General features: G+C 44.8%; 2 protein-coding genes across 2 annotated transcripts; one reads left to right on the top strand and one right to left on the bottom strand.

The window, feature by feature from the left end:
- The first annotated feature begins 7,283 nt into the window (after positions 1-7,283).
- LOC117560521 (putative uncharacterized protein DDB_G0282133) lies at positions 7,284-8,538 on the top strand. Its single transcript, XM_034237401.1, has 3 exons — positions 7,284-7,321; positions 7,506-8,075; positions 8,271-8,538. Exons 1-3 carry the CDS (start codon positions 7,284-7,286, stop codon positions 8,536-8,538), a joined length of 876 nt encoding a protein of 291 aa, XP_034093292.1.
- A 10,312-nt stretch (positions 8,539-18,850) lies between these two features.
- LOC117560451 (cell wall protein DAN4-like) lies at positions 18,851-21,198 on the bottom strand. Its single transcript, XM_034237303.1, has 3 exons — positions 20,744-21,198; positions 20,557-20,639; positions 18,851-20,441 (listed from the first exon to the last, which is right to left on the bottom strand). Exons 1-3 carry the CDS (start codon positions 21,108-21,110, stop codon positions 20,361-20,363), a joined length of 531 nt encoding a protein of 176 aa, XP_034093194.1. The 5' UTR covers positions 21,111-21,198; the 3' UTR covers positions 18,851-20,360.
- Between the last annotated feature and the right edge of the window lie 41 nt (positions 21,199-21,239).

The raw sequence follows: 21,239 nt of genomic DNA, 5'->3' as shown, positions 1-21,239 counted from the left end.
ATAACAACTGCTCCCACAACTCAAGCACCAACAACTGCAGCAATAACAACTGCAGCCCCTACAACCGCTTCCGCCACAACTACGGGTCCTACAACTGCTGGAGCAACAACTCAAGCTCCCACAACAGCAGCCCCAACAACTGCAGCCTCTACAACAGCCTCTCCCACAACCAAAGGTCCTACAACGGTAGCCCCAACAACTGCAGACCCCACAACTGCAGCCCCTACAACAGCTGCTCCCACAACTACAGGTCCTGCAACTGCAACCATGACAACTGCAGCCCTCACTGCTGTAGTTCCGACAACTGTGGCCCCAACAACTGCAGCCCGCACAACTGCAGCCCGCACAACTACAGCCCCGATAACTGCAGGCCCCACTACTTTAGCCCCTACAACAGCTACTCCCACAACTACAGGTCCTACAACTTCAGCCCAAATAACCGCAACCAAGACAACTACTGTGGTGAAAACTCAAGCTCCCACAACAGCTTCTCCCACAACTACAGGTCCAACAACTTCTGGAGCAACAACTCGAGATCCTACAACTGCAGCACTAACAACTGCAGCCCCTACGACAACTTCTCCCACAACTACGGGTCCTGCAACTGCAGCCACAACAACTGCTGGAGCGACAACTCAAACTCCCACAACAGCAGCCCCAACAACTGCAGCCCCTACAACAGCCTCTCTCACAACCACAGGTCCTACAACTGTGGCCCCCACAACTGTGTCCCCCACTACTGTAGCCCCTACAACAGCTACTCCCAAAACTACAGGTCCTACAACTGTTGCTCCAACAACTGCAGCCCCCACAACTGCAGATCCAACAACTGCAGCCCCAACAACCGTAGCCCCTACAACAGCTTCTCCCACAACTACAGGTCCTGCAACTGCAACCATGACAACTGCAGCCCCCACTAATGTTGTTCCGACAACTGTTACCCCAACAACTGCAGACCCCACAACTGCAGGTTCTACAACTTCAGCCCCTACAACTTCAGCCATGACAACTGCTAGAGCGACAACTCAAGCCCCCACAACTGCAGACCCAACAACTGCAGCCCCAACAACCGCAGCCCCTACAACAGCTGGTCCCAAAACTACAGGTCCTGCAACTGCAACCATGATAACTGCAGCCCCCACTACTGTAATTCCGACAACTGTGGCCCCAACAACCGCAGACCCCACAACTGCAGCCCAAACAACTGCAGGCCCCACTACTCTAGCCCCTACAACAGATGCTCCCAAAACTACAGGTCCTACAACTTCAGTCCCTACAACTACAGCCAAGAAAACTGCTGGAGCAACAACTCAAGCTCCCACAACTACAGCCCCTACTACTGTAGTTCCGACAACTGTGGCCCCAACAACTACAGCCCCCAGAACTACAGCCCCCACTACTGTAGTTACGATAACTGCAGCCCCAACTACTGTGGGTCCTACAACTGTAGCCCCAACAACTGCAGCCACGACAACTGCTGGAGCGACAACTCAAGCTCCTACAACTGCAGCACTAACAACTGCAGCCCCTACAACAGATGCTCCGACAACTACAGGTCCTACAACTGTATCCCCAACAACTGCAGCCACGACAACTGCTGTAGTCACAACTCAAGCTCCCACAACTTCAGACCCAACAACTGCAGCCCCAACAACTGCAGCCCCTACAACAGCTGGTCCCAAAACTACAGGTCCTGCAACTGCAGCCCCCACTACTTTAGCCCCAATAACAACTGCTCCCACAACTCAAGCACCAACAACTGCAGCAATAACAACTGCAGCCCCTACAATAGCTTCCCCCACAACTACGGGTCCTACAACTGCTGGAGCAACAACTCAAGCTCCCACAACAGAAGCTCCCACAACAGCAGCCCCAACAACTGCAGCCTCTACAACAGCCTCTCCCACAACCAAAGGTCCTACAACTGTAGCCCCAACAACTGCAGACCCCACAACTGCAGCCCCTACAACAGCTGTTCCCACAACTACAGGTCCTGCAACTGCAACCATGACAACTGCAGCCCCCACTGCTGTAGTTCCAACAACTGTGGCCCCAACAACTGCAGCCCGCACAACTACATCCCCGATAACTACAGGCCCCACTACTTTAGCCCCTACAACAGCTACTCCCACAACTACAGGTCCTACAACTTCAGCCCAAATAACCGCAGCCAAGACAACTGCTGGGGCGAAAACTCAAGCTCCCACAACAGCTTCTCCCACAACTACAGGTCCAAGAACTTCTGGAGCAACAACTCGAGATCCTACAACTGCAGCACTAACAACTGCAGCCCCTACGACAACTTCTCCCACAACTACGGGTCCTGCAACTGCAGCCACAACAACTGCTGGAGCGACAACTCAAACTCCCACAACAGCAGCCCCAACAACTGCAGCCCCTACAACAGCCTCTCTCACAACCACAGGTCCTACAACTGTGGCCCCCACAACTGTATCCCCCACTACTGTAGCCCCTACAACAGCTACTCCCAAAACTACAGGTCCTACAACTGTTGCTCCAACAACTGCAGCCCCCACAACTGCAGATCCAACAACTGCAGCCCCAACAACCGTAGCCCCCACTAATGTAATATCGACAACTGTGGCCCCAACAACTGCATTCCCTACAACAGCTGCTCCCACAACTACAGGCCCTACAACTGTAGCCTCAACAACTGTAGCTTCTACAACTGTAGCTTCTACAACTGCTGCTCCCACAACTACTGGTCCTACAACGGCGACCCATACAACTGCAGCCGTGACAACAGCAGAAGCGACAACTACAACTGCAGCTTTAACTACTGTCACACTGACCACTGCACCTCCTTCAACTGCGGCAACTATAACTGTGGCCCCAACAACTACAGCCCCAACAACCACAGCCCCTACAACAGCTGTTCCGACAACTACAGGTCCTGCAACTGCAACCACGACAACTGCAGCCCCCACTACTGTAGTTCCGACAACTGTGGCCGCCACAACTGCAGCCCCCACAACTAGATCCCCTACTACTGTAGTTCTGACAACTGTGGCCCCAACATCTGCAGCTCCAACAACTGCAGCCCCCACTACTGTAGTCCTTACAACAGCTGTTCCCAAAACTACAGGTCCTACAACTGCAGCCCCCACTACTTTAGCCCCTACAACAGATTCTCCCAAAACTACAGGTCCTACAACTTCAGTCCCTACAACTACAGCCACGAAAACTGCTGGAGCAACAACTCAAGCTCCCACAACTACAGCCACTACTACTGTGGTTCTGACAACTGTGGCCCCAACAACTACAGCCCCCAGAACTACAGCCCCCACTACTGTAGTTACGATAACTGCAGCCCCAACTACTGTGGGTCCTACAACTGTAGCCCCAACAACTGCAGCCACGACAACTGCTGGAGCGACAACTCAAGCTCCTACAACTGCAGCACTAACAACTGCAGCCCCTACAACAGATGCTCCCACAACTACAGGTCCTACAACTGTATCCCCAACAACTGCAGCCACGACAACTGCTGTAGTCACAACTCAAGCTCCCACAACTTCAGACCCAACAACTGCAGCCCCAACAACCGCAGCCCCTACAACAGCTGGTCCCAAAACTACAGGTCCTGCAACTGCAGCCCCTACTACTTTAGCCCCAATAACAGCTGCTCCCACAACTCAAGCACCAACAACTGCAGCAATAACAACTGCAGCCCCTACAACCGCTTCCGCCACAACTACGGGTCCTACAACTGCTGGAGCAACAACTCAAGCTCCCACAACAGCAGCCCCAACAACTGCAGCCTCTACAACAGCCTCTCCCACAACCAAAGGTCCTACAACGGTAGCCCCAACAACTGCAGACCCCACAACTGCAGCCCCTACAACAGCTGCTCCCACAACTACAGGTCCTGCAACTGCAACCATGACAACTGCAGCCCTCACTGCTATAGTTCCGACAACTGTGGCCCCAACAACTGCAGCCCGCACAACTGCAGCCCGCACAACTACAGCCCCGATAACTGCAGGCCCCACTACTTTAGCCCCTACAACAGCTACTCCCACAACTACAGGTCCTACAACTTCAGCCCAAATAACCGCAACCAAGACAACTACTGTGGCGAAAACTCAAGCTCCCACAACAGCTTCTCCCACAACTACAGGTCCAACAACTTCTGGAGCAACAACTCGAGATCCTACAACTGCAGCACTAACAACTGCAGCCCCTACGACAACTTCTCCCACAACTACGGGTCCTGCAACTGCAGCCACAACAACTGCTGGAGCGACAACTCAAACTCCCACAACAGCAGCCCCAACAACTGCAGCCCCTACAACAGCCTCTCTCACAACCACAGGTCCTACAACTGTGGCCCCCACAACTGTGTCCCCCACTACTGTAGCCCCTACAACAGCTACTCCCAAAACTACAGGTCCTACAACTGTTGCTCCAACAACTGCAGCCCCCACAACTGCAGATCCAACAACTGCAGCCCCAACAACCGTAGCCCCTACAACAGCTTCTCCCACAACTACAGGTCCTGCAACTGCAACCATGACAACTGCAGCCCCCACTAATGTTGTTCCGACAACTGTTACCCCAACAACTGCAGACCCCACAACTGCAGGTCCTACAACTTCAGCCCCTACAACTTCAGCCATGACAACTGCTAGAGCGACAACTCAAGCCCCCACAACTGCAGACCCAACAACTGTAGCCCCAACAACCGCAGCCCCTACAACAGCTGGTCCCAAACTACAGGTCCTGCAACTGCAACCATGATAACTGCAGCCCCCACTACTGTAATTCCGACAACTGTGGCCCCAACAACCGCAGACCCCACAACTGCAGCCCAAACAACTGCAGGCCCCACTACTCTAGCCCCTACAACAGATGCTCCCAAAACTACAGGTCCTACAACTTCAGTCCCTACAACTACAGCCACGAAAACTGCTGGAGCAACAACTCAAGCTCCCACAACTACAGCCCCTACTACTGTAGTTCCGACAACTGTGGCCCCAACAACTACAGCCCCCAGAACTACAGCCCCCACTACTGTAGTTACGATAACTGCAGCCCCAACTACTGTGGGTCCTACAACTGTAGCCCCAACAACTGCAGCCACGACAACTGCTGGAGCGACAACTCAAGCTCCTACAACTGCAGCACTAACAACTGCAGCCCCTACAACAGATGCTCCCACAACTACAGGTCCTACAACTGTATCCCCAACCACTGCAGCCACGACAACTGCTGTAGTCACAACTCAAGCTCCCACAACTTCAGACCCAACAACTGCAGCCGCAACAACCGCAGCCTCTACAACAGCTGATCTCAAAACTACAGGTCCTGCAACTGCATCCCCCACTACTTTAGCCCCAATAACAGCTGCTCCCACAACTCAAGCACCAACAACTGCAGCAATAACAACTGCAGCCCCTACAATAGCTTCCCCCACAACTACGGGTCCTACAACTGCTGGAGCGACAACTCAATCTCCCACAACAGCAGCCCCAACAACTGCAGCCTCTACAACAGCCTCTCCCACAACCAAAGGTCCTGCAACTGCAACCATGACAACTGAAGCCCCCACTACTGTAATTCCGACAACTGTGGCCCCAACAACCGCAGACCCAACAACTGCAGCCCAAACAACTGCAGGCCCCAGTACTTTAGCCCCTACAACAGATTCTCCCAAAACTACAGGTCCTACAACTTCAGTCCCTACAACTACAGCCACGAAAACTGCTGGAGCAACAACTCAAGCTCCCACAACTACAGCCACTACTACTGTGGTTCTGACAACTGTGGCCCCAATAACTACAGCCCCCAGATCTACAGCCCCCACTACTGTAGTTACGATAACTGCAGCCCCAACTACTGTGGGTCCTACAACTGTAGCCCCAACAACTGCAGCCACGACAACTGCTGGAGCGACAACTCAAGCTCCTACAACTGCAGCACTAACAACTGCAGCCCCTACAACAGATGCTCCCACAACTACAGGTCCTACAACTGTATCCCCAACAACTGCCGCCACGACAACTGCTGTAGTCACAACTCAAGCTCCCACAACTTCAGACACAACAACTGCAGCCCCAACAACCGCAGCCCCTACAACAGATGGTCCCAAAACTACAGGTCCTGCAACTGCACCATGACAACTGCAGCCCCCACTACTGTAATTCCGACAACTGTGGCCCCAACAACCACAGACCCCACAACTGCAGCCCAAACAACTGCAGGCCCCACTACTTTAGCCCCTACAACAGATGCTCCCAAAACTACAGGTCCTACAACTTCAGTCCCTACAACTTCAGCCACGAAAACTGCTGGAGCAACAACTCAAGCTCCCACAACTACAGCCCCTACTACTGTAGTTCCGACAACTGTGGCCCCAACAACTACAGCCCCCAGAACTACAGCCCCCACTACTGTAGTTACGATAACTGCAGCCCCAACTACTGTGGGTCCTACAACTGTAGCCCCAACAACTGCAGCCCCTACAACAGATGCTCCCACAACTACAGGTCCTACAACTGTATCCCCAACAACTGCAGCCACGACAACTGCTGTAGTGACAACTCAAGCTCCCACAACTTCAGATCCTACAACTGCAGCCCCCACTACTTTAGCCCCTAAAAAGACAACTCTGGCCCCTACAACTGCAACCCCCATAACTAAAGCCCCCACTACTGTAGTTCCGACATCTGCACTCCCCACTACTGTAGCCCCAACAACTGCAGCCCCAACAACTGCAGCCCCAACAACCACAGCCCCTACAACAGCTGCTCCCACAACTACAGGTCCCGCAACTGCCACCATGACAACTGCAGCCCCCACTACTGTAGTTCCAACCACTGTGGCCACAACAACTGCAGCCCCCACAACTGCAGCCCCAACAACTGCAGGCCCATCTACTTTGGCCCCTACAACAGCTTCTCCCACAACTACAGGAGCTACAACTTCAGCCCCTACAACTGCAGCCCCTACTACTGTAGTTCTGACAACTGTGGCCCCAACAACTACAGCCCCCACTACTATAGTTACAACAACTGCTGCCCCCACTACTGTCGCCCCTACAACAGCTCCTCCCACAACTACAGGTCCTACAACTGTGGCCCCAACAACTGCAGCCGCGACAACTGCAGCCCCTACAACAGCTGGCCCCACAACTCAAGCTCCCACAACTGAAGCCCTGACAACTGCAGCCCCAACAACTTCAGCCCCAACAACCGCAGCTACAACAACTGCTGGAGCGACAACTCAAACTCCCAAAACAGCTGCTCCCACAACTACAGGTCATGCAACTGCAATCACGACAACTGCAACCCCCACTACTGTAATTCCAACAACTGTAGCCCCAACAACTGCAGCCCCCACAACTAGAGCCAACACTACTTTAGTCCCTACAACAGCTGCTCCCATAACTAAAGGTCATACAACTGCAGCCCCCACTACTTTAGCCCCTACAAAAGCTGCTCCCACAACTGCAGGTCCTACAGCTGAAGCCCCAACAACTGCAGCAACATCAACTGCTGGAGCAACAACTCAAGCTCCTACCACTGCAGCACTAACAACTGCAGCCCCTACAACAGCTTCCCCCACAACTACGGGTCCTACAACTGCAGCCACGACAACTGCTGGAGTGACAACTCAAGCTCCCACGACAGCAGCCCCAACAACTGTAGGCCCTACGACAGCTTCTCCCACAACTACAGGTCGTACAACTGTAGCTCCAACAACTACAGCCCCCACAAATGCAGCCCCAAGAACTGTAGCTCAGACAACTGCAGCCCCCACAACTTCAGCCCAAACAACCGCAGCCACGACAACTGCTGGGGCGACAAATCAAGCTCCCACAACAGCTTCTCCAGCAACTGCAGCCCCCACAACTGCAGCCCCCACTACTGTATCCCCTACAACAGTTTCTCCTACAACTACAGATCCTACAACTGCAGCCCCCACTACTTTAGCCCCTACAACAGCTTCTACCACAACTACAGGTCCTACAACTGTAGCCCCAACAACTGCAGCCACGACAACTGCTGGAGCGACAACTCAAGCTCCCACAACAGCTTCTCCCACAACTTCAGGTCCTACAACCGCAGCCATAACAACTTCTGGAGCAACAACTCAAGCTCCTACAATTAAAGCACTAACAACTGCAGTCCCTACAACAGCTTCTCCCACAACTACGGGTCCTACAACTGTGGCCCCCACAACTGTGGCCCCCACTACTGTAGCCCCTTCAACAGCTGCTCCCACAACTAGAGGTCCTACAACTGTAGCCCCAACAACTGCATTCCAAACAACCACAACCTCTACAACAGCTGCTCCCACAACTACAGGTCCTGCAACTGCAACCACGACAACAGCAGCCCCCACTACTGTAGTTCCGACCACTGCAGCCCCGACAACTGCAGGCCCCACTATTTTAGCCCCTACAACAGCTGCTCCCACAAGTACAGGTCCTACAACTTCAGCCCCTACTACTGTGGTTCTGACAACTGTGGCCCCAACAACTACAGCCCCCACAACTACAGCCCCTACTGCTGAAGTTCTCACAACTGTGGCCCCAACAACTACAGCCCCCACTACTGGGATCACCATGGTAATGCTGCAAACCTACTCTGCTCTGGACCAGTGTATGTTCAAAGTTAAGAACATTATGATATAAAAAGTATACAAGGACTTCAATGCCAGAATTGATAGATGTTTTCTTCAGAGGCAGAGAGTGTTTGGAGACAAAATAACCCATATCAACTGGCTCCTCCTGACGATATTCTCTATGAGCTACGCAGTTTGTCAGGATTAGAAACTTGCACACAGGCAATGCAATCCCTCGTTATCTCTCAGATGTACTTTACTTGACTATTTCCATTTCCTGTTATTTTGTACCCCACTACATTTTAGAGGGAAATATTGTACTTGTTATGTCCCTGCATTTATTTGATAACTTAAGATACTTTGAGACGGATTCAGATTTAAATTCATCTGAAATAAATATTTTGTTTATCTTTAATATATATATATGTTAGATAAACACAAGATAAACACAATATTTATTTATAATATATATTTTATTGGCTGTTTTTTTTCTTTTTTCTACTTCATACTGGTACTGCTGCATCAACACAAATAAAGTTCTATAGCATGCAATTCCTGTGTTTTCAAAATATGCTGATCATAAAGCTTGTCGTGAAGCTTCATAGTTTTGTATAAATGTTTGTATATTTGTGTGTTTTGCTAATTAAACACAATAATTCAGTCTTTTGTATACCTTTTTTTTGTGCAAAATAAAGTATATTAATTATACTTTACCTCTGGCTCCCGGGTTGTGCATTTGAGTCCTCATCCTTGTCCTTATTGTAACATGAGACCAGCTGAAATATTTACAAAACCAAGAATATCTCAGTGGAGTATCACAATCCTATGCAAAATTATTTTATTTTGTTCCTATGTCTTCTGTGATAAATACTGCAGTGCAAACATGTTCAGTAAATAACTTTTGCTTTTATGTATTTAAATGACTCCATATTTTGGAAGTAGCGTCTGTCACTAATGCTCTGTCCTTCCTTCCATAGCTGAGGGAGGAGTAATTCACAAACTAAATGCAATTATTTATGAAATACCTCACTGTACCAGGAGATGTGAGAAGTAACAGTAAAATTAGTAACAGTATCAGTCGTCATGGAAATTAAAATCCTATGTGGTATTTAAATGCAGCTTCTGGACAAAGTCATAATTCAAGTTATATTTTGTATGGCTTTGAATGTATAAATTGTTCTTTCTAATGGACGTTAGTGTACCGGAGTAGACTGTAGACATGTTAGGTTTAACAGTAATTCAGTCTGTCTTTACTAAATTATGTTCTTAAACAATTTGCTATACTGCCAGTTGTGTATATGGTCAATTACAACCTTACGGTTGTATATAAGGGATTGTGATTTACCAAATTCCTCTTGGGATTGAGTTGTGCTAACGGTCCAGTAACTGGAACCTCCTCACAGGATGACTGAAAGCCACCCTCAGTCGCAGGGTTTGTGACTCTAAAACAGCACATAGAACATTAAGAACAGGTTACAGATGTTTTTTCCTTAAAAAAATGTCAAGCTACATACAGGTTAACAATTTATGAAATCTATTGAAACATATTCCTGACAAATAGTCTTTAATGTCTTCTATTACAGTGCCACTGAAAGATGTTCTACATTTCTATATGTGATTATGTGCTGGAACTAACCCGCACCCTCAGAACATAATGACTGTGTTAATGACCTGTTCTAATTGCTCCAACATTTACTCAGTAAAATAAAATAAATCTCAAATTATTCAGATATCCACCTGTAGGTGAGGCTTGATGGCGCCCTCCACGTCTCCCCCTTGGCTTGCTACGTCCCCTCTAAGGGGTCTCTGGAGTGTCCCCTCCAGAGCGTGATCTTTTCCTCTCCTCAGCTGCTCCCTTTGTTAGAGTGAAAAATCATCTCTCTTTGGTTAAATATACTGAAACCAAAAGACAGATGACACATTAAAATAAATCCCAACATGCTGTGTATGTTAGGTGTTCATCAGCTTTAAAAGCCTTTCAATTGATACTCTGAAACTCTGCAACTCTTGTGGAGAGAAGGAGCTTTATTTCCCCCCCAAAACGTCCTCTTTTGGTATTGTGATGGTGCAGGAGAGTCCAACCTCTTTAATAAGTTTCAACTGGGTCGAGATGTGGTGAGGCAAAAGAGCTGTTTGGAATCTTCTAAACTAAACAGTATGTTGAAGTTCAATGATGGATATTAAACCCATGAGGACCCACCGTCACACAGGTGTCACATGACCTTTAAATGTTCTGGAAAGTTCCTTGTACAGCTTTAGCCTTGTTTTTTTCTCATGAAGTCCCTAAGTGACACACACTGAACAGTCTGGTTGGTCATGATCCAGGACATGTCATTTTGTGTTCCCATGACAACATGTCCATGATGTCCATGTGCCAGACTAACACATGACATGTGACATAACAAGCTACATTTGAAAAGCTTTTTTTTTGTTGCTAAAAAGGTAAAATTCAAGCCATTTAAGAATTAAAATGCTTACATAACATGTCCTTTATTACATTTAACCTGTTGTGGAAACATTTCTTGATCAAATTGATATGAAACAAATGAGACAAACATTGCTGTGACACTGGTGTCACATTGGGACTTTAACCCTAAACTTTCACAGTAAACCCAAAGTGACATATATGCACAATTAGAAATATTATTATGATCTGCTCAGTTAATTTAGCTGATTCAATTATATTGAGTTGATATGTTCTTATTCTTCAATTCAAAGAATGTTCAAACTAATTCAAACCAAAAAATCATGCTCATTAATGAAGTTATATATAAGAGTTATTTTACCATTAAAGCCCAATGTGACATATATGTCACATTTCAGATATTTGAGACAAGGGGGGGGTTCTTGTCAGAAATGTGTGGTGGTCTATTTAGTCTAAATGATGTTCCCCTTAATTTTCCCAAAAGTAGAAATGGGTCCGGGTTCTTATGGGTTAAAACTCCAACCTTGGCTTCATCTAGCATGATGTCATGCTTCATCTCAAGAGCCACTACCTCTTGGTAGTTGGGATCATTGCGGTCCAGGTTGTGTTTTTGTCATGTCTAGGAAACTAATAGTGAAAGTGTATTCTTTATGTTAGTTTTGTCATGTCCCTTTGCCCTGTGCTTTATGTTTATTCCCTTAATTAATCATCCCTCTCATTTCAGGCCTCCACGCTCCCCGCCCCCTTCTGTCTCCTGCGTCCTTGATTGTTTTCCCCGCCCTGATTGTTTCCACCTGTGTCCCCTTTACCTGTGTATATATTGTGGTAGCTTCCTCCTGTTCATTGTCAGTTCGTTGTCTTACTATGACCCACGTTCCTGATTACCTCACGGACTTCCCACGGATCTACCTCATTGATCACTTGCTAGTTTTCCTCGAAAGAGTATATTTGTTTTCCTTGTTTTGATTACTGTGCAAATTCCAGTAAAGTCTTTATTTTTTGAGAACACTATCTGTGTCGTGCAATTGAGTTCATGCCTCAGAGTCTCTCCTTGACAGTTTTGTTGCCATTGCACCATAGACAGATACAGACGGACAGGTACAACAGATATGCAAACAGACGCTGAAGGAGAGTAAGAGGTAGTGAGAATGAGAGATGGATAGATACAGAAAAAGATAAAGATTGAAATTGATATAGATATAAGAGAAAGACAGATATATATGTGGCTCTTAAAAGTGCCGTTGGTTTAAATAGTGTGGTGTAAATCAGTATGTGTTGATGGTTGTATGTGAATGGTATGGAATGGATGGTTGATGGGTACAGGAGCTGCAGGATAGAACAGAAAGAGTATATTACTTAGTATAGGCTATCTATTTTTAGATGAAAATTAAAAACGTCCTATTCATTAAAAAAAAAGCATCTTTATTTTATTTCCTGTCACACTTTTAAAAGGCGTGTAAAACACAGGCTTGTGTTCCCTTCCCCCAACATTTAAAGGTCTGTGTGGTAGTATAAATAATGTATTCATAAAACCAAATGATTATTAGAAAATGATAATGAGTAGCGGGCTCAAGTAAATTACATGTGTTACGCCCCTGATAAAAGGGAAGAATTTTGACAAGAGTCAAAGTTAGGTTTCATTCTCCGGTACTTTACTCGAGTGAGGAAAGTACCGCGAAATCCCCCAGATATGTGGGCGGAGACAAGAGCAATCGATCTCCGTCTCCCAGATCAAGGCCATCTAGTCGATCACAGTTTAACAGATCACACGTCTCCAAAACAAACACAAACAAGCGCAGACAGAATACCTTCTCATCCTTTCCAAACATCCTACAATTAAACTACATTAACAAAGGTCAAAGGTAATGTGAGAGAATATTTTAATCCGATCTGTGTATTTACAGGTTCTCAGTCTTTCTGTGAAACTGTTAAATCACAAAGATATGCTTTTTGTTAAATCTGATTATACTCCTGCCTGTTCCTGTGTAGAGAGGGACACAGGTCAAGAGGTCATCTGTCTTCCTGTGGGGGAGAAGTTTGGGCACATGAGGAGTTGCAATACAAAGGGGCCTTTGGTTCCAATGTCTGGTAATGATTAGGAGAAAGGCGGGTTTTTTAGCCCCTACTTCAAGGATATATCTATCTATATTTCTATCCTTTGTCTTCAGAGTGTTGCGGAGTGACTCACATGAAAGTGTGATAAACTTTGTAATCTCTCCGGCCGTATTCTCTCTAAATAAACTACCAGTGTTTGACATCAAAACTCCAACTCTCCTCGTGTCTCTCTGAGTCCTGACTCTCCATTGCGGCAGAAGTTTGTTGTGTCCCGTCAATTATGTTATGTTTTGTCATGTTAGTTTAGTTTATGTTCCACTTCCTGTTTTATTTTGTACTCACCTTGTCTCATTCCAGGTGCCTTTACTTCCTGCTCTGGTTCCTTTTCCCGCCATCATCAGTGTCTGCCCCGCCCCTGATTGTTTCCACCTGTGCCCACTTACCTCATGTATATATTGTCCTGTCTCCCCTTGTTAGTTGTCGGTTCGTCTTGTTCATTGCTCCAAGAAGTAAGATCTAAGCCATTGTTTAATGAAAGTCAGTGTTTTGCCTTTTACCCTCCACTAGAGCGCTTTACGTTTGTCAGTTTGTTCATTCCTCTAAAAGAGTGATTTTGTTTTTTCCAAGTAAAGACTATTTTTTCTTCAAAACCTTTTTGTCTCTGGGTCGTGCATTTGAGTCCTCCAAGCTATTGAGTCAAGGTTCCTAACAAAGTTTCCCTTACAGGTAACAGTTAAAATACTGTCAATGTTACAAAAACAATCTATTACACATGCACAATTATGTCGGTGTAAAGACTCATCCCTAACTTTAATGCCATTGAGTTGATAAAAGTTAAGCTAGTTTTAGCTTTTGATGAAAGCAAGCTAGCTAGCCAACACGCTAGCCAACACGCTAGCCTTATTTCCGCATAGTTTTTCTTTTGTTGATGATGGCAAAACGTAATAGTCAGGCTTAAAAACATGTCCCTCATATGTAAACCGTGCGAGTTACATCTCAAAAAGCATAACACATTACATATTCAGCAAAACATGCAGCAGACGTTAGCTGGGTGTATCACAATGACACTCGAAGGGTTGCAAATTGCTTAAAAAACTGTCAAGCTTAGATTGTTAACACCATACATATACTTTTGTTTCCGGTATTGTTCATGACGGATGTATTTTGTTATAGCCTACACCAGAGATGTTCACAAGTCTTTTTTTGCAAGTCCAAGTCAAGTCTCAAGTCTTTGTGGGGTGAGACTTGATCAAGTCTCAAGTCTTTGGTCACGAGTCCAAGTCAAGTCTCAAGTCTTTGTGGGGTGAGACTTGATCAAGTCTCAAGTCTTTGGTCACGAGTCCAAGTCAAGTCTCAAGTCTCTAAAAAATAAAAGTCTCATGTCTCTTCTGGTTGTAATAAGCCTTCTATTGTCTGCTGCTATCCAGTCTGTTAAGAATACTGCACAGCTATATCGAAGACATTCAAAGCATTGACTGTATTATTATCACTCCTATATCTATTAGCATACAGTATCAGTACTGATTAGTTGTTATATGATCACTTTAAACAGGCTATTGCAATGCAATATGAGGACAAACATCACACTTTAGCTAAATGCAAACAACTTATAAGCAAAACACTTCCGAATCAGAAATCAGTATCACAAATACTTTATTAATCCCCCGCAGGGAAACTGTGTTAAAAGTACTTCAAAGTAAACATTTGTTCTGTGCCATTTGCAACTAAAAAACTATTGCTGCAATATTATCTGAAATATACTGAACTGGTGATATTAAAACATGACCTGTTCCAAAAGAGATATCTACCATTAACACCATTTACCAGCCAGATGCTGGTAAATCATGCAAGTGGCTGGTACTGTATGTTGCACGCACCAGCCACAAATAACAATGGCAATCTATTGAGTGGCTGGTAACATTTCAACATTCACTAGGCTAGCCATTTGGCCAGTGGACAAAAATGTTAAAATTTGACCTCTGCAACCGTATTGTTTAATTACACTGGGTCTCTAATGACATCTTTTAAGTCTACTATAAATAAACATATTCCTCTCTCCTCTCACTCAAACCCAGTGTAATGGTAACCTGATAAACCTGTAACATTAACGTTACGTGGTCAACAATAAACCTGTAACCTGCCTATAAACCGACAGATGTATTTATGTATGTAACTATGTATTTTTCTACGTTTAACGTTAGCCAGTAGATGGTAGCAGCGGAACGTAATGATTAACGTTACCGACCTTTTTTATGTCATGTCAAGAGTTGGATGTCAACGCCACTCAACGCAAACAAGTGTGACAAGCAAACATTCACTCATCTTTTCAAATATTCAGTTACAAAGCTAGTAGCAAGCTAAGTTAACATTACATAGCTGATGCTGAGCTAAACATGTTTGCTAACCGTCCATAGGCGTTAATGTGACTGACCTCTCCGGGTGAGTTTTCAAGTGCCTGATGACATTTGACGTTGTTGCACCAGCATCCTTGATTTTAATATTGCAGACTTTGCAGTGTGCGCTCCTTTTGTTGGTGCCGCTGGCGTTTTGTTCGAAGTTTTTATAGTTGAACCTAATTACAAGCGGTACAGCTGCAGGTGTGCCGCCGGTCGCCATGGTGTTACCATGATGTTAATGTTAATGTTAAAGGTGGGGTAGGTAAGTTTGAGAAACCGGCTCGAGATACACTTTTTGTTATATTCCATGGAATGCTCTTAACATCCCGATCGCCGGCCCGGCTAAAGTAACTGGATGGCCTACCTGCCTGTCAGCCTTCCATCGGGGCACAAACTTATCTCGTGCCCTCATTGGTCATGTGCGCGTTCGTGTGTGTTGGAGGAGGGGCTCTGTGAGGAAGTGGCACATTTTCTCCGGTTGTGTATTTTCAAATTCTAGCGATCTCGAGACGGTTTCTCAAACTTACCTACCCCACCTTTAATACGCCAAAAATAGAAAACACAATGATTGTTCACGAGTCCCAAAACACGAGTCCAAGTCGAGTCCGAAGTCTTTTGAGCAGGAGTCCAAGTCAAGTCTGAAGTCTCTGTGTGTGCGACTTAAGTGCGACTCGAGTCCGAGTCACAGACTCGAGTCCCCATCTCTGGCCTACACACATTCCTTTACATTTTAATCATTCAAGTATTTGGTAGGCCGTCCAAAAAAAAGGAGGGTTCAAGTTGCAGAGTTTGTAAATGAACATGAACCAATAAAACGTGTTAACCCACTCAGCTTCCGGTCTCCCAATAGGCCTACCTGACTCTCGCCCTGATAAAAAGAAGACATGGTGCAGGCACGAAAGATACTACCAATAAAATACATTGTTTTTAGAATCGTTCTGTGTGAAACGGAAAAACTGGGAAAATCATGTTGGAGAACACAAATCAATAGATTACATTGCGTAGACTGGGTTTTCATTGTACAACCTAGGTCTACAATCTCTGAATTAAAAATACAAATATTGATCCTGGATCACATAGAAACATATCCAAAGGTAGTCTGTCCTGAAAGTGATGAAAGGAACATGACCTTTTTTAAATAATACCAATGTGGATATATGAAATGTTTTCTGAAAGTTGTAGAAACAGTAGACTCTTTTCAGATGTTAAACACTTCCTCATTGGTTAAACTTTTCCAGACCAATCGTGTCCCTTGGTTAAAAAAATGAACCTTGAGTAACAATGAATACTATTATATCCACCACCGTTACAGCGGAACATCAGTGATTATGTGTTACAATGGCGTTTGTTAGCAACCAGGAAATGACACCAGTAAGGACAAACAGATGAGAATGCTGCGTGGGGTCTGGGTGCCGTGTTGGCGGGACATTGCGCGGCTCGCTGCTGCGAGGAGCGGACAGTGTGAGCTGGGTTCATTTCCTTCTCGCTGCGTGGGATCTACGAGACAGCAAATGGACGCGGGAAGGGGGGGTGCTGAGTGGGCTGCAGCACCCCCATCTGCGAGGCTCCACTAGCACCCGCACCACCAAACGTGGCGCACCTACAGTAACCCCTAGATTCCACCGGGTCCGTCTGCACCGTGCTACGGCCGCGTTCACAGCGATCGTGGCCACTCTAGTCAATGGGTGCTATTCCACCAGACGCGCCGCGTTACGGCTAGAAGCGTCCCAGAAGCGTCCCAGAAGCGACTCGGCGCTGGGCTCCGCTAAAAATAGGACGTAAGTCTATTTTCGACGCCACGCGTTGCATGGCGCCGGGCAGGAAGTGGAAGAGTCAGAGAATCCAGTCAATCCCCAAAATAAACTAATTTTGCAGACCCTATCCCTCAGTAGTCTTTCAAGTGGGAGGAGAAATGTCAGCGTTCTCCTCCGGTTACAGGCACTGTATAAATTATATATATAGAATAATTATGATGAATGCATTTTTTTACCACTAAAATACAGCATCTCATCTTTGATTCATGTCGTTTATAACTGGAATATTACAATTATTATTAACTAGCCTGTCCAGGAAATATGCCCAAATCAACAAAAACTGCGCGCCGGCACGCAAGACGCTGCGCTTCTGAAACGCGCCCAGTGGGTTATGACGCTGGAGGAGGTCGGACTAAAACCGCGGCGCAGTCTTGACGCGGCGCAGACGGACCCGGCGGACCAATGGGTCCATTTGGGTATGGTCACGTCACTATACCCAGGAAGAAAAAGATAAATCTCCAACGAAGCGTTCTGGGGCAGCATGGACAGGTCTTTTCTGTGTTAGAGTTTTACTCACTACAGGGTGTACTTTGAGGGTTTGTGACTTTGCAGACCGTTTACATGCATACAAACCTTCATAACACACAATGGGACGGGTAATAACCGGAAAAGCATGACATGGGACCTTTAAATTAAAGCAGTGTTCCATTGTTTGACCTAAACTTACCTTAACATTGTTATATATGCTTTTGAAATGTAACATGGCTTTGACTTACAACTGAGCATTTAGCCAAATGAAAAACTCCCCAGAAGGAACCAACACAAACACAGCCGAAAGGTCTCTGGAGTTTGCTGCAGGAGTTGCACTATACGCCTGACAACTGGGCTATCACAAGATACAGTATGTTATAACAAATTAAAAGACTAATAGTTTAGATTTTTAAACAAATAATTTGTTTGCAAGTTATACGTTTTACTTTTGAGAAGTTTTTTTATCTTTCTCAAATGCTTATTTTTGCTTGATACTGAATACTTTTTGCTAGATCTTAATGGCACAAACCTGATTCAATAGTCTTCCTCCAAATTTAGAGCATGGGGATTGGTTGACGGACGCCTCCTAAAAATGTCTTTGAGGGTTCAGATTGTGGGTTTGAGCTTCCTAATGTACTATGCAAATTTAAAAAGTATTTAAGAAAGAAACATACAAAATGTTATAGCCATACAAAATATAACTTGAATAGTTACTTTGTCCGGAAGCTGCATAAAAATGTCCAAGGAAAAATATATAGGATTTTAATTTCCATAGTTTCAGATGTTACTTCCCACAACTCCCTGTCAAGAGAAATATTGCAATGATTGCAAGTTGTTTGTGATTCAGTCCTCACTCCGCATTGGAGGGAGAGACTAAGTTTTGACAGCTGCTATTTCCATATAACCTGAAAAAACAGGTAACACACGTTGACAGAATATATGACACTACAAACTAAATTAAATTAAAACACATCATACAATTGAATAAATCCACAATTATGTATTTTTGATAGCAGTACAGATAATGGTTTACTGATATAAAACATTGTACCAAAACACTGCCGTGGTATATAAACAAATACTCTTGTATGAAATATATATTTGTTATGAGTGATATTAGTTTTTAATAACTTTTCCTATTGCATGAAAATGTTACTATGATTTAAACACATTGCAAGACATTTGCCAACTCATATAATAATAGACATTATTTTCTCCATAACAAATATAAATACAGAAGAACCTGTAGGGGGTAATTTATACTTGTATTAATTTGAATGCATAAAATCAAAACATATTTACTAAAAACATATAAAACCTTTTTCTACCCTTTTCATAAGAACATCTTGATTCAATGCTGTGCAGCAGTTATAATGTAAAGTAAGACATAGAGGAAATATAAACTACCAACAAAGGTGCAAGTGTAAAATATAGACAATGCAAAAATATTAACAAAGGTGGTTAAAGATAAGGATCACAAGTTGCTCTTAACTCAGGTTACTTCATGATCATAAAAATAGCTATGTGACACTTCTCATACTGTATATCTATGATTAACTCATTAAACATAGATATATATGAAAAGTGTCATATAGCTATGTTTGTACAATATTACATTTCTACAGGTACATGTATATTAAACAATTTCAATATGTATTGCACCTATTGTGCAATGTGTTGCCCTTTAGGCTCCATTACGTTACATCACATGTTGGAGAGCGTGAGAGTCGTTGTCCATGATACTTGCTGTGCATCACAGCGTCCTCCTCACTGACACCACCACATAAAGGCAAGTGCCACCCGTTGGAGTAAAGCAGTCCATTCATATTCTGGTTTTCCAATTAAATGGAAAGACAAATTCCATAAGCTAAATATATATATATATATAATTACGTTTTATTGACGGTGCAAAGCAAAACAAATTCCCATTCAATACACATAATATTTTGTTACATTTTGGAAGTACTGTTTAACAGGCCATTCATTTGGTGTACAATAGTCAAACATTGTAACAGGGCTCTAACTGGGGTTAGATTTAGTGTGAAACGTTGCACGGTTAAAAGGAGGAGTCATAATATTTATATACTAGGATAGTTTCCTGGTTACCAGACTTGTCACCATGGCAGCTGCTCCTTTAATTTCAGAGCATGGGAATGTATTACCACCTCTTAAAACCTCTTTGACTGTTCAGATGGTGGGTTAGAGCTTCCTATTGTACTGTGCAATTCATTTGACACTTGAGCCTAATACACTAACTCACCTTTCACATTCCGGGAAATAAAGCACACACAAGAATATTGTTTGGTTAAAAGTGAAAATGGGTCTTAAGGTATATAGAGAGAGAAAGTGTTTTAATCAGATTTAGTTCATATAGAAAGATCATAAAGAAAACATAAGAGGGGGGTGTGAGCCTAAAATCTAAGCCTTTGACTTTGATCAAACACACCGTCTCTTGCAACTAAGAGTGATTTGGAGAATAGTGCAACATATTGGAGTACAATGACAATTAATACGTTGTGCACAAGCTGAAAACAATATAAACAAATGAAAGACTCTTTCCTGATATGATGAAAATGTTGAGTTCTGTCATTATACATCTACATGAAGTTTCTATGGGGACACTTGAACCCTTTGAAGGTTTGTCACGGTAACTGTGTGGGCTGTTCCACTCGGGAGCTGGTCACCAAAAAACTAAATGGACAGAAAACAGAATAAATTACAGAAGTTATATTTCATTCCTTTCATTAATTATGTTGAGTGAGGAGCCTTCACATAAAAGCTATACGTCAAATCGTGTTTTACATACCTGTTTAACAAGTGCAATAATGGTTCCATTGCTGACATCCCCAAAGGTAGTTAATCTCATCTGTAGGTGTGCCAGTGATAAACCTGATGGGATTAAATCACATAATATGGAAATAAATGTTTTAATCATTCATGTGTCAACATGAAGTTGAAAGAGAAGGGGAAAATACAAAATTGGAGTCAAGTACCCTGTGATGGTGGTTCTTCTGGAGTCGATATCAGGGTCGTTGAAGGGGTTAGAGTTGTTGGGGCTGCAGTTGTTGAGACTTCAGTTGTGGTGGTTGCAGTTGTGGAGACTGAAGTTGTGGAGGCTGCACTTGTAGGAGCTGAAGTTGTGGAGGCTGCAGTTGTAGTTGTTACAGTTGAGGGGGCTACAGTTGTGGGGGTTGCAGTTGTGAAGGCTGCAGTCGTAGGCTCTCGAGTTGTGGAGGGTGCAGTTGCAGTTGTAACATTAGTGGGAGTTATGGGGGTTGCAGTTGTAGGAGCTGCAGTTGTTGCGACTTCAGTTGTGGTGGTTGCAGTTGTGGAGGCTGGAGTTGTGGAGGCTGTAGTCATAGGTTCTGCCGTTGTGGAGGCTGCAGTTGTAGTTATTACAGTTGTGGAGGCTGCAGTCGTGGGCTCTCCAGTTGTGGAGGGTGCAGTTGCAGTTGTAACATTAGTAGGAGTTATGGGGGTTGCAGTTTG

The sequence above is a fragment of the Gymnodraco acuticeps genome, unplaced genomic scaffold, assembly GCF_902827175.1.
Source record: "Gymnodraco acuticeps unplaced genomic scaffold, fGymAcu1.1, whole genome shotgun sequence".
Lineage (NCBI taxonomy): Eukaryota > Metazoa > Chordata > Actinopteri > Perciformes > Bathydraconidae > Gymnodraco > Gymnodraco acuticeps.
This window is presented reverse-complemented; position numbering and strand designations above follow the sequence as displayed.

Bases quoted from the DNA above. Each gene is read 5' to 3' on its own strand.
- LOC117560521 (XM_034237401.1), top strand. From the start codon at position 7,284: ATGCAACTGCAATCACGACAACTGCAACCCCCACTACT. The intron at 7,322-7,505 runs GTAATTCCAACA...CAACAACTGCAG, and splicing joins CAACTGCAACCCCCACTACT to CAACATCAACTGCTGGAGCA. The intron at 8,076-8,270 runs GTCCTACAACCG...CTACAACTGTAG, and splicing joins AGCTTCTCCCACAACTTCAG to CCCCAACAACTGCATTCCAA.
- LOC117560451 (XM_034237303.1), bottom strand. From the start codon at position 21,110: ATGACTACAGCCTCCACAACTCCAGCCTCCACAACTGCAACCACCACA. The intron at 20,640-20,743 runs GTACTTGACTCC...TAATCCCATCAG, and splicing joins AGAAGAACCACCATCACAGG to GTTTATCACTGGCACACCTA. The intron at 20,442-20,556 runs GTATGTAAAACA...CTGTCCATTTAG, and splicing joins TTATTGCACTTGTTAAACAG to TTTTTTGGTGACCAGCTCCC.